The sequence below is a fragment of the Montipora foliosa genome, chromosome 9, assembly GCF_036669935.1.
Source record: "Montipora foliosa isolate CH-2021 chromosome 9, ASM3666993v2, whole genome shotgun sequence".
Taxonomy (NCBI): Eukaryota; Metazoa; Cnidaria; class Anthozoa; order Scleractinia; family Acroporidae; genus Montipora; species Montipora foliosa.
This window is the reverse complement of record NC_090877.1, coordinates 11,937,449-11,949,770: the sequence shown is the minus strand read 5'-3', so window position 1 is coordinate 11,949,770 and position 12,322 is coordinate 11,937,449. Positions and strand designations below refer to the sequence as shown.

The 12,322-nt window shown below is 43.5% G+C and overlaps 1 protein-coding gene across 2 annotated transcripts in view; it reads right to left on the bottom strand.

The window, feature by feature from the left end:
* The window catches only part of LOC137971340 (ribosomal RNA-processing protein 7 homolog A-like), a 19,788-nt gene that overhangs the window by 4,740 nt on the left and 2,726 nt on the right, over positions 1-12,322 (bottom strand). For both annotated transcript variants that reach the window (XM_068818168.1, XM_068818166.1), the window contains exons 2-7: positions 11,476-11,601; positions 3,840-3,963; positions 2,977-3,074; positions 2,525-2,662; positions 1,523-1,574; positions 294-379 (exon numbers count right to left, since the gene is read on the bottom strand). In XM_068818168.1, coding sequence (XP_068674269.1) covers positions 294-379; positions 1,523-1,574; positions 2,525-2,662; positions 2,977-3,074; positions 3,840-3,963; positions 11,476-11,601 — 624 coding nt within the window. The remainder of the gene's footprint in view (positions 1-293; positions 380-1,522; positions 1,575-2,524; positions 2,663-2,976; positions 3,075-3,839; positions 3,964-11,475; positions 11,602-12,322) is intronic.

The window sequence follows — 12,322 nt, the reverse complement described above, 5'->3', positions numbered from 1 at the left end:
GATTTCTAGCGAAGAAGAGAAAAGCTTCAAAGAGTCCTCTTCAAAAGATAGCTGGTCCAAAAGTCCCCTTTGCTAGTCCACAAAATTCAAACATGTAACACCACCATGATTTGTAATTGCAAGTCCAGCAGGAGGGACTATCCCTTAACCTTTGCCAAAGTCAAAGATCGAAGTCGACTTTTAAAGCTCTTTTGAAGACTTGTACGTTGATAACAACGTGAGACAGTTTCATGGCCAAACAACACTGGCCCTGCTACGACTCACATTTCATGCATTTGGAAAGCTATGTTTACCTAATACGGACGGAATTTTCTCGCTGACTTCATTTCTGCGACTCTCTTTCTGTCTTCTTCAAATTTCTTTCGTAAATTCGCAATATCTGTAGAAAAAACAAAATGTAGAAATATTACATCAATTCAATAGTCTGAATAGAACTTAGCACACTAGAAAGCTCTTCCAGGGGGTACCTGGCGATGGTTTTCTCTCAATTGCTTTTAAACACTATTCTGAGCTCTCTGGAGTGCTGTTAAAGCTTCGTATTCAGACTAGGGGAACTTAAAGCTTTTAGAATTTACTAGGGCATTTTTGTCCACTTCCCGAAAATCCTAGCTATTATATTCTTTATAAAATTCAAAGATGGCCTTTTTACGGTACCCACAACGACATTTTTATCAATCAGAAAGCATCAGGCATTACATTTTTCACATCACGAAAGTTCGATGTGAAAATTCCCTAAATAAAATCCTGGGTGATTGTGTAAAGGCCATCCGAACAGATAATTTAACGAAACGTTCCGTTGGGTGCCCCTAAGAACTATTGCAGGTAAAAGAATATCTCAAACAAGATGTCAAAAGCTCTGAATTTCTTGATTTCTAGAATTTGTAAGGGAATGCCCTGATCATCACGCAGCTCACGGGTTCGGACTTTAACACCTTAAGTTCCCATGGCCTGCTCCCGTCTGACCTTGTAGCTCAGTCGGTAGAGCAGCGGTGATCTAACGCGAAGGTCGCGGTTTCAATTCCTACCCTGGTCAGAGTTTTTCTCTGTCCTTGTGTGGGTCCATTTCCATCAGTAGGGCTAACGATCACATGGTTCATATGGGGTAGAAACTCTAATCAGTTAAGTCTGTTCGCTTTTTTTTAACCGACTTCAATGAAAGGGGAGGATATCGACCGCAGCTGGATGTAACTGACTGAGAGTCGATTTTGATGAGGGAGGAAAACTGGAGTACCCGGAAAAAAGCCCTTGGAGTCAGATTGAGATCGACTGAAACTCAGCCCACGTATGACCTCGGGGGCGAGTGTTAAATACGGGTTGCAGGAACGGTTAATATCCGCTAAGCTACCCTGACTTGCACGAGCCAAAATCGCTTCCCTGCCTAACTGGTATGTAAAGGAATAGTAATGAAGAGAAACAATGTAGCCCAACTTGTTAAAATTGAATCTGAAACTTCTACGATTCAAAATAGCTTTGGTTACTAAAAGACGTTAGATTTGACAAACACTAGCAATCATGTACTTACGTTCTCTTCTTGTCTCTCGAAGTTGAAACTGGTAAAAATTCAAAAGTTCTCGCTAAAAAAAAAAAGGACAAACAGGTTTGGTTCTTGAGTCAAAGCGAGAAAACAAAGTATCAAGGATTGCTCTGATGGAGGCAATCCCTTGATTGTCCGACACCAAAGAACCTCATCCAGCAGGGGCGTACCTGTCTGTTAGCCAAGTATACATGTACGTAAGCACTGGCTTACAAGTATTTTTTAAATTTAAATGTCGGCAAAACTTTTTTCAGGTTCCTGGGAAATCGCAATGAGAAAATTTCAACAGAATTAACAATTTATAAAAACTAAACTAGTGAGCAGCACTCTACGAACTGTATCTGTAAAATTTGTTTATTCTCCGACGCGTTTTGTCTACCTAACGTAGACTTCGACAGGGAGTTTTACAATGATACATTAAAGGCCTGTATTTAAGCCATTATATCTGATCGAGAAAAATGACAGCCACAAAACCGTGCCCCCAAAACATTGTTTTTCACGCCTTGTCCTAATATTTCAAAGGTGTGCCTGTTCCCTTTCCAAAATCCGGTCAAACCTTAATGTTTGTGGCCGTCATTTTTGCCATCAGATATGGCTTAAATACAGGCATTTTTAAATGTATAACTGTAAAACTCCCTGAAGAAGTCTACGTTAGGAAGACAAAACGTGTCGAAGAATAAACAAGTTTTACAGAGACAGTTTGCAGAGTGCTGCTCACTAGTCTATTATTATTATTATTTTTAATTTTACATATTTTTAAAAAAACAACCCTTTTTTTTCAACTTGAGCCACTGGCTTAGTGGTAAAAACATGCCAGGAATGCCCCCGTCCAGTGTTGTTCAGCCGTTGTTGTCAGCAACTTGAGATGACAGTTGGGCAACTGAGCCTGACAAGCCTTTCCACACTGTTGCAATCATATTAAATATAATTTGTGCCAATAAAAAGAATCATCATACAGAACATAAATACAATAGCTCCAAAGTGCCAAACCTTTTTCTTCTTCTTCCGTCTCTCATGCAGCTTGTCAGCATCAATTCTACGGGCAGCTGGATTTCGGCCACTTCTTCCAACAGTGACCCATCCTTCATCATCAGGTTTATTCAGTGTATCTGCAGCTTCCTTGTCGGACTAAATCCCAAAAAAGTAGGGAATAATCAAGTGCTGAAATTGAACTTTCATTGAGAGTGATTCAAAACTGAAATGCATGAGCATTTATGTATTTGAATTTGTTCAGGAAAGAGAATAATAATTTACTATTACAAAAAGAGTGTGCAATACCAGCAGAGACAACCGATGAGTCATGAATATGGCGGCCCTAAAATGTGATACATTTTGTAGTGTCTGAGAATAAGAAGACCAAAGAGTAAAGTACTGTAATTCAAAGATCAAGAGATGCGACCAGCCATGAATTGCATTCAAGAAAATTACGGTACATGTAATACCTGCTCCTTTTTTGCATCAAACTGTGCCATAAATTCATCAACTTTAGTCTGTAACTGTGTGGCATCAGGATACTGCATTTGATATTCTTGAACCCATTCTAAAAAATAATTTATACAAATAATAATTTAAATGCAAGCTGCATTTAAATTCACAGTACTTTAATAGTACTTTTTCGGGTCCATTGACCTTTTATATAGCAATAAATATTAAGCAGCAACTTACAAACCTTTAAACGTACACACATCAGAAATACAGTAAGTTTGACTTTCCTCGTGTCTTATTTCCCATATTGCTTGCAAGCCGCACGCGGGATGATCATGTGCCATCATTGCGTGCTTGCTCGCAGTCCAGTCACACTAAAGTTATTTTAGCAGTTGCAAAGAAAACCTTCAGGAGCTATCAAGCCTCCCACTTGGCTTAATAGCTAAATGCAATTGCATGGTCATGGCTTCTGGCCCCTTAAACCCTGTTTTTTTTCCAGCTACCTTTGCAACTACTGGTACTTAAGTTGCTGCATAACTGCAACGATCTTCAACCCTCATGTAGTTCAATTTCCGTTGTTCACATCTAAGAAAATTTCATAATATTCTATGTCATTGACTTTTTACAGATACCCAACTATAAATTTTGTATCAATGATAATAATAATAATTATTATTATTATGATAAGGATAGTTTTCTATGGAATTCTGAGTAATGTAAGCAGTTATGCACAAGTCGGTGTTGCTAAAGCTGTGGGAAGATTGTCTTCACTGCTCTTTAATGCTAACAATTATTTTCACTGGCCAGGAGGATTGTCACCTGTAAGAAGATTTCAAATAGCCAATGTTTCCATAGCGACCTATTCAAAAAAATCACTTACTTTTCATTCCAGTAACAACAGGCTTTTTTGCTGTGGATAGCACTCTTATTGTAGAACTGTCCAAATTTAATGCTGCATCTAAAGATGATGACTTTTTGAATACAATATAGCCAACTTTAAATCCCTATTAAAGAAATCATTGATATTTCAGTTACTGTATACACTTTACATCAAAATTTCAAAATTTCATTGCAACTTGAATGTGGCTTTACAAACTGGAGTAATTCCAGAACTACAGTTTACTCCAAAACCTTCTACAAATATTTCCAAAAATACACTGTAGCTACTGCAGAGCTGCAAATGACAGCCAGATATATGTGTAAGATTTTATTTAGAAGGTAGAAGTGTACTATATATGTACTTGATCGATCCATTGCCAGGGGTGGCTCCAGGATTTTTCTTAGGACAGGGTAGCTGACTGGTGAGAGCTTTTTTTCCTCTCAGAATACCAGTTGTATTAGAAAGCCGCACATCATCTCAGGAGAGATGGGGGGAGGGGGTCTAAAGAAGTGCTTAGACAGTAGGGGTGTCTGGGGGCATGTTATTTTTAAAAGAATGTTCCCAAACATGACATTTCAAAAGCAAAATTATTGATGATCACATTTAGACGACTTCACGTTGTCACTGCCAAAATGAGTATTAACCTTAGGTTTCAATGAAATCTGTCTTTGATTTGTTCACCTTACTGGAAAAAAAAAGTAGTCAACTTCTCTGAGTGAAGAAGCTGCAAGGTTTTGTTGGCTCAGTGATGATCCTTATTGAAACCACTGTATATTTAATACCAACATTGAATATTGAATACAAATTATATAATTATGAATTACTGGTTATTGAATATCTTTTATGTTGTTTTTTTGTTTTTCTTTTAATTAATTTGAGTTAAATTTTCCTTGCGTTACAATTTGCAAGACAGAATTTGATATATGTTTCATAAAATGTTTGAATAACAATAATAATATGCATGTGCTGGAACAAGTTAACAAGCTGTCCAGACAAACTGGCACATTTCACGCAGATAAAGATGGAGCTGTTCAGAGGTGCACAAAATGGCTGGATTGCCAAAGTACTTGTATTATTCCTTGTGTTTTACTAAAAGAGTTGATAAATCACAAAGAATACCATCAGTATATTTTAATTTTCTAATCTCACCACAGCTGAAAACTTGGCTGATGTGACGAACACAACAGATAGTCTAGACGGTTTGCCTAGACAAGGGATGATCATGATAGCACGAAATTGTTAGTGATCCTTTTTGAGCGATGCTTAGTACCTCAGAGATTCTGTTTTTTTCTTTTCATGTAAATATAAACTGAAAGTACTTTACTTACGTATAAATTCATTGCAGAAATGATCAGCCTTTCTAGTTTTACTTTTGTCACATGTTGATGGTGCAGATTTCGTTCGCAAAAAAAAATAGAATATTACATTTTTGAATTGCTTACATTAAAGGAGAAGTTTACTGCAAAATGACAATCCTTTTTTTATTAATAGAAAGTTCATGAGGTGAACACCTTTTGACCAAAATTTCAATCTTGATAGCTTTAAATCTTGATAGCTTTAAAAATACACACATGGAGGCTGCTGCCAGCTTGGATTACCGGTATACATGATGTCATTGAGCTCAACCTGAAGTTTTGCGGGAAGCTTGAACACACAAAGCTGTTGAGATTCCTCTTCATATTCCAGTCATACCTTTTTGATCAGCGACATAAATTGCTCAAATAGGTCAGACGAACGAAACACCGTTCATGTTGTTCACATTTCTGAGAGATGGATCAGCTGAGCTCAACGTTGTCACATACATGTATAATCCAAGATGGCGGCCTGCATGTGTGTATTTTTAACAAGGATTTTACAAGGTTAGAAAGCTATTTCAAAATGAGCTGTTCTCCTTATAACTTTCTATTAATTGATAAATAAAATAAATAAGCTACATCCTCCTCAGAAATTTCAGTTGCCCGACTAGGAAACTAGGGTCCAAAAGTTACCCAAGTCAATGAAAGTTTTTGTAGCACTGGCAAGCAGGCAACCGTTCATGTCAATCCCTGTGGCCTCCAACAGTTTATGTGCATATGTTGTAGTACAATTCGTTCCTTTGGTACAATTTTTTCTGAACTGGTACAGAATATATATTGAACTGGTACAAAATATATTGAACTGGTACAATTTTAATTGTAGTTGTTTTACTTTTATCAACTGTCTAAAAAAGGGATTTTCCTTTTTTTGGGGTGTAGTTAAAAAACAGGGCCGTGGTTTTTAGGGGGTCTAAAAAAGAACATGTTATTTCTTCCTTTTTTCTACTTTCCCACCCCTCCCTCATCTTCCCCATCACCTCTATCCAACCCCCCTTTCTTTCACAGCTCTATCCCCACTTACTGTATTTTGCAGGTGGCCCCCCTCCTTGCATACCCTTATGCCCACTCCCTCTATGACAGACTTTACACAGTATACTCAAGACTAACTTTTTTACTCACCCGAACTTGAACTTGAACTCCATGCCTCTGGATCTGTTGTTACTCTCTTATCCACTTGACCACACAAGCAGATCACGCAAACTTACCATGATAATTTATAATTAAATATTTTAATTAATATTCATCCCAGGCCACTCTGTGTCCAAATATTTTATTATTCATCCCAGGCCACTCTTGGTCCAAACTTCAATTATTCACCTTTAGACTTTACAAGTTTAGTTGGAAGAAAACAGCTCGACAATGCAGTGTGTATCACACGAAATATTTTATCAACGATTAGATGACTTTAAGCAAAAGCAGAAGCGAAATACATCACAACTAACCATGTTAGTTGAAGATCAATTTTACAATGAAGCAATGGAATACTTGAAAATTCAAAGTGAAAAATCGAGTAGTGATTCGAGAGAAACGGAAGGCAAACTATCTCATGATGGCTCCGTCGATCTCGAGAGACCATGGTAGACTGCGCCCAGGCGTGTCACTTTGTGTTGCAGCGCCGGGTGTGGCTGTAAAGGCCAATGCGGGACCCGCATTGCCTGTTGCATCTGCTGCAGGTAAAGACCGGCTCCTGTCTTCCTGTCTGGGATGGGGCTGACTGTAGCAGCTGCTCCTTGCGAAGGCGTTTCTCTTCCCAGCGGGTTGCTCTCCTCTCCTCTGCTTCCTTGATGACTGCTTGTGTGGTGGACCGCCAGCCAGATCGGTCCGAGGCTGCTGACTCTAGGTCGGAGGGGTTGAACCCACCAGCCTTCAGATCACGCTTGCACACATCCTTGTAGCGGAGGGCTGGACGTCCTGTGGGTCTGGTGCCAGTGGCCAGCTCCCTAAACAGCATGTCTTTGGGGATGCGGCCGTCATCCATTCGAGTGACATGGCCAAGCCAGCGCAGACGTCTCTGGGTCAGGATGGCAAATATGTTGGGCATCCCTGCCTTGGCCAGGACGTCGATGTTGGTGACGCGGTCTTGCCAGGTGATGCCAAGGAGTCTGCGGAGGCAGCGCATGTGGAAGGCATTCAGCCTGCGTTCCTGGTAGGAGTAGAGGGTCCATGCTTCACTGCCGTAGAGGAGAGTGCTCAGTACACAGGCCTGGTAGACTCTCATCTTGGTGTTTGTGGAGAGCATGGTGTTGTCCCACACTCTCTTTGTCAGGCGGGCCAGTGCTGTTGCTGCCTTGCCAATCCTCGTGTTCAGCTCTGTATCAAGGGAGAGGTTGCTGGAGATGGTGGACCCGAGGTAGGTGAACTTGTCCACCACTTCGAGGGTGTGGTCGCCGATCGAGATGCTCGGGTCGTTGCTGACGTCTTGACCCATGACCTGTGTCTTTTTCAGGCTGATGGTGAGGCCGAACTCTGTACAGGCAGCTGCAAAGCTGTCAATGAGCCGCTGCAGTGCTGCCTCCGAGTGGGCTGCTATTCCAGCATCGTCAGCGAAGAGGAGCTCTCTGATCAGCACTTTCTGCACCTTTGTCTTTGCCCGGAGACGTGACAGATTGAAGAGGCCTCCATCACTCCTAGTGTGGATGAAGATTCCGTCTTCAGAGTCCCGGAAAGCATAGGAGAGGAGCAGAGAGAAGAAGATGCCAAAGAGGGTTGGAGCAAGGACACAGCCCTGCTTCACTCCATTCTTGATGGGGAAGGGTTCCGAGCAGGATCCGTCAAATTGAACGGTTCCACGCATATCCTGATGAAAGGACACAATCATGCTCAGAAGCTTGGGGGGGCATCCAATCCGCTGGAGGAGGGCAAACAGTCCTTCACGGCTAACCAGGTCAAAGGCCTTGGTCAGGTCAATGAAGGCCAGGTACAGGGGTTTTCTCTGCTCCCGGCATTTCTCCTGCAGCTGCCTCACTGAGAACACCATGTCGATGGTTGACCTGGCGGCCCTGAAGCCGCACTGCGCCTCTGGGTAGACACGCTCAGCCAGAAGTTGCAGTCTGTTGAGAACCACCCGGGCAAAGACCTTGCCGACAACGCTCAGGAGAGAGATGCCTCGGTAGTTGTTGCAGTCACTCCTCTTGCCCTTGTTCTTGTAGAGCGTGATGATCTTGGCGTCTCGCATGTCTTGGGGCACTGCTCCTTCCTCCCAGCACTGCATTAGAAGCTCGTGAAGGTGCTGTAGGAGGGAGCTCTCCTTTGCGGCCTTGACGACTTCAGGGGGTATGTTGTCACTGCCTGAGGCCTTGCCGCTGGAAAGGGAGTCAATGGCCTTGCGGAGTTCTTCAATGGTTGGTGGTTCATCCAGCTCGTTCATCACGGGCAGCAGATGGGTGTTCTCAAGGGCTGTATTGGTCACAATGGTTTCCCTTGAGTAGAGCTCTTGGTAGTGTTCCGCCCATCTCTCCATCTGCTTGCTGCGGTCTTTGATGATGTCGCCGTCAGCTGACTTGAGTGGGGCAGTCTTGATGGCACTTGGGCCGAACACCTTCTTCATTCCCTCATACATCCCACGGACGTTGCCTAGATCGGCGGCAAGCTGGATGTCTTGGCAAAGATTCAACCAGTAGTCGTTGGCACAGCGCCTGGCAATCCTCTGAGCTTCGCTGCGTGCAGCACGGAGTTCTGCAAGCGTCTTTGCTGAGGGGTCTTTCTTGTAGGCAAGAAGAGCGGCTCGCTTGGCGGCAATGACGGGCTCAAGCTCGGTGGCACCAGCCTCAAACCAGTCTGCGCTCTTTCTCTCTCTTCTTCCAAAGGTGTCCAGGGCGGTCTGGAACACAGCCTCACGGATGTGGTTCCACTGCTGTGTAGCGCAGTCAGTTGGACAGTCCTCCAGGGCTACATCAATTGCATTGGCGAAGCGTTGCCGCAGTTCAGGCTTTGCAGTGCTGGCTGTGTTGATGCGGGGTCGGGGCTTCGGCTTGGAGCGGTGGACTTGCTTGGGGAGGAGACGAACCTTGCTGGCCACCAGGGAGTGGTCAGTGTCGCAGTCAGCACTGTGAAAGGTGCGTGTGACTAGCACTTGGCTCAGCAGGGATCTCCTGGTAATGACAAAGTCCAGCTGGTGCCGGTGATGAGACCTGGGGTGCCTCCAGGACACCCTGTGGTGGGGCTTGGTGGAGAAGAAGGTGTTGGTCAGGCACAGGTCGTGGTAGGAGCAAAGCTCAAGGAGGCGCTGGCCGTTCTCATTTAGCTTGCCTAAGCCAAAGTGGCCGATGCAGCGAGGCCAGGAGTCATGGTCAGCACCAACACGGGCATTGAAGTCTCCGAGCAGGAACAGGTGTTCCTTGGAAGGGACCCGCTGTATCTTCGCTTCCAGCTCCTCATAGAACTGGTCCTTGGCCTCAGCTGTGGAGCACAGTGTGGGGGCGTAGACACTTAGGATGTTGGCTGGTCCAGAGGCGGTGGTGAGGCGCAGGGAGAGGACTCGCGGTGTGCCTGAGGAGGGCGCTTCAATGGAGAAGAGGAGTGAGTTTCGGACAGCGAAGCCGACGCCATAGAGTCGGTGCTCTTGTTGCTCCTGTCCCTGCCAGAAGAAGGTGTAGTCCCTCTCCTTCAGACTGCCGCAGCCAGGGAGTCGCGTCTCCTGGAGAGCTGCAATGTCGATGTTCAGCCGCTTCAGCTCACGGTCGATGATGGCGGTCTTCCTGGCATCACTGATTTGTTGGAGGTCGTCAGACAGGCCAGGACACATAGTTCTGACGTTCCAGGTTGCCAGTTTCAGCACTGGCGGCTTTGTGTTCCTTTTCTTGTTGCCTGGTGCGTGGGTTACAGTCCGCTTTTCAGCTTTTGGCCTACACTCCAGGCACCCACTGAAGTAGGCGGACTGTGGCGGGCCAGCACCCTACTGGCTGGGGGCTGCCCAGCTTGAGGCGGGCGGTAGCTGGCCAGTGGGATACGATGATCCCTCCCACCGACAGGAGACAGCCCCAGGCGCCCGAACTAACGCCAATAAGCTCTGGGCTTTTAACCGGTAACTGCCGTCTCCCCATGTTGTGCTGCCGCGGGATGCGGCACTGGAGTGACCTCTCCAGGGCGCAGGCCAGGGCGATAATATGGAGGACCTGGGATGCCCAGTCGTCAGGACCCCCCTCTCTAACCGTGCTGACGAGATCCAACGGAAAGGACAAACCAATACAGTTGGCGTCAGGTTGGCTGCAGGAGTTGCCGGAAGGTATTGCGTTGCAAGAACCAGCCGCCTTAGGGGCTCCACTCCGGATTATCTGTTGGGGTTTACTCCCCTAGCCTTTGTCATCTCAATGACACCGCAAGGCAGCGAGGTTTTTTGACAGAGTTTCCTTCTCTGCATGAGGCAGGTAGCACAGGGTTACATGGTCACCTGTGGCAAGTCCAAGAACGGACCTGACCTGACCTTTAGTCACAACTAAAGACATTGCAAAGAAAGAAATGGACATAACACCAAGGAAAACTGGGCTAAACTTCAGAATAACCCGCCACTTATTTGCATTTCATTGAATAAGAATAGGCTCTATTCTAGTCTCGTTCTTCAAAAGATGCCGCATAGGGGAAACAATAATGGTTAGCTGTGGCGGGGTATTCTGAAGTTGCTCCAAAGACACTAATCTCAAAATACTATTTTATTAATTTAATGACAAATAGCAAAATTAAATTGTAAGATTTCTGCACTTTTTTTCACTGTTATAGTCTGCAAACTGAATTGTACACACAACATGATAAAACTAATCCAAACCAACAGCAGAACTGGTACACTCATGGTAACTTGATTATAAGCCAAAAAGCAATCCTTAGCCCTTGTCGCCACATACACTAAATGAACAGGCTTTAAAATAAATTCTTAATGTTTATGTTTAGTACATCATGACTGTAAATAAAAGCTAACCATTCTATAACAAGTGTTTAGGCTTAAATTGTGTAAATTAGTGCTTAAAACCACTCATGTTATTCTTGCTCAAACCAGACTGTTAAGTATTTCCAACAAGTCTTGCTATTTCTGTCCTGCTCTGAATGCTCAGCAAACCTTATTTCAGTAACCTCTTGAACTAAGTAAATGAATGGCAAATAGCTGTTACATCAATGAAGTGTGTTCTTTGTGTTCAACAAACATTAAATTATTTTCACTGTTTTTGCATCAGTACAATTAAAATTGTACCAATTCAAACTATTTTGTACCAGTTCAATATATTCTGTACCAGTTCAAAAACAAATTGTACCAAAGTACAAATTGAACTACAACACATACATGTACCTACCACCAGTTCATTAGACGTGGTGATAAAATTAGACGGTTCCTGTTCCTTTTTTTCTGATCCAGGATACTTCATGAGATAAACATCTTTTATGACTCCGCAGCAGCTAAAAAGGTGCTTTAATGCTCCCTATTAAAAAAACACACAAGCTTACTGTTTTCTGTGAAATTGGTTTGTTGATATGAATTTTGGGCAATTCATCCAAACAACTCGCCTCCTCTTTAGACACTTGCATAGCCTTAAATGAACATTTCCAGTTAACCATGGGTCGTTCCATCATGTGCAGACCACCCTCTGTTAGTGGGAGAAGTTCATTGAAATCTGAGCATCAATCTTTTGTTATTTATAGAAGAAATACAGATGAACAATACGGTGGCTACAATTTGTTCCAATAATGCAAAGTTTAAAGCAAATGATTCAATAAAAGTTTGCAGAAAATGTTAATTGAGTCACGTGTCATGTTTTTTTCACCGTCCCATGTTGTTTTCAGCACTATTTTGCGAGACGCATATTTGACCTTGGCGGTTAGAACTAACCAAGGAGACAAGGTAGGCAGCAATCAGCTGCCGGCATGTGACCTAGTCCACTTTAAGCTGGAATTGACACCAAACCAGTGAAATTCTCACCTTAAAAAAACACCAGCATCCCATTTATTAGGGATGTCACCATACCTTTGGGGAATTTGAGCGTCATCTTTCGAAAATTCACTGAGAAGGGCAATCCTCAAAACCATAATAGAGCTTTCTCAACATGATCGGCACAAAATTCTCGACTGAAGGCATTGATTCAATGAACTTCTCCCATTAACAGAGGGTGGTCTACCTGTGGTACCATTATGTCCCCTTCACCA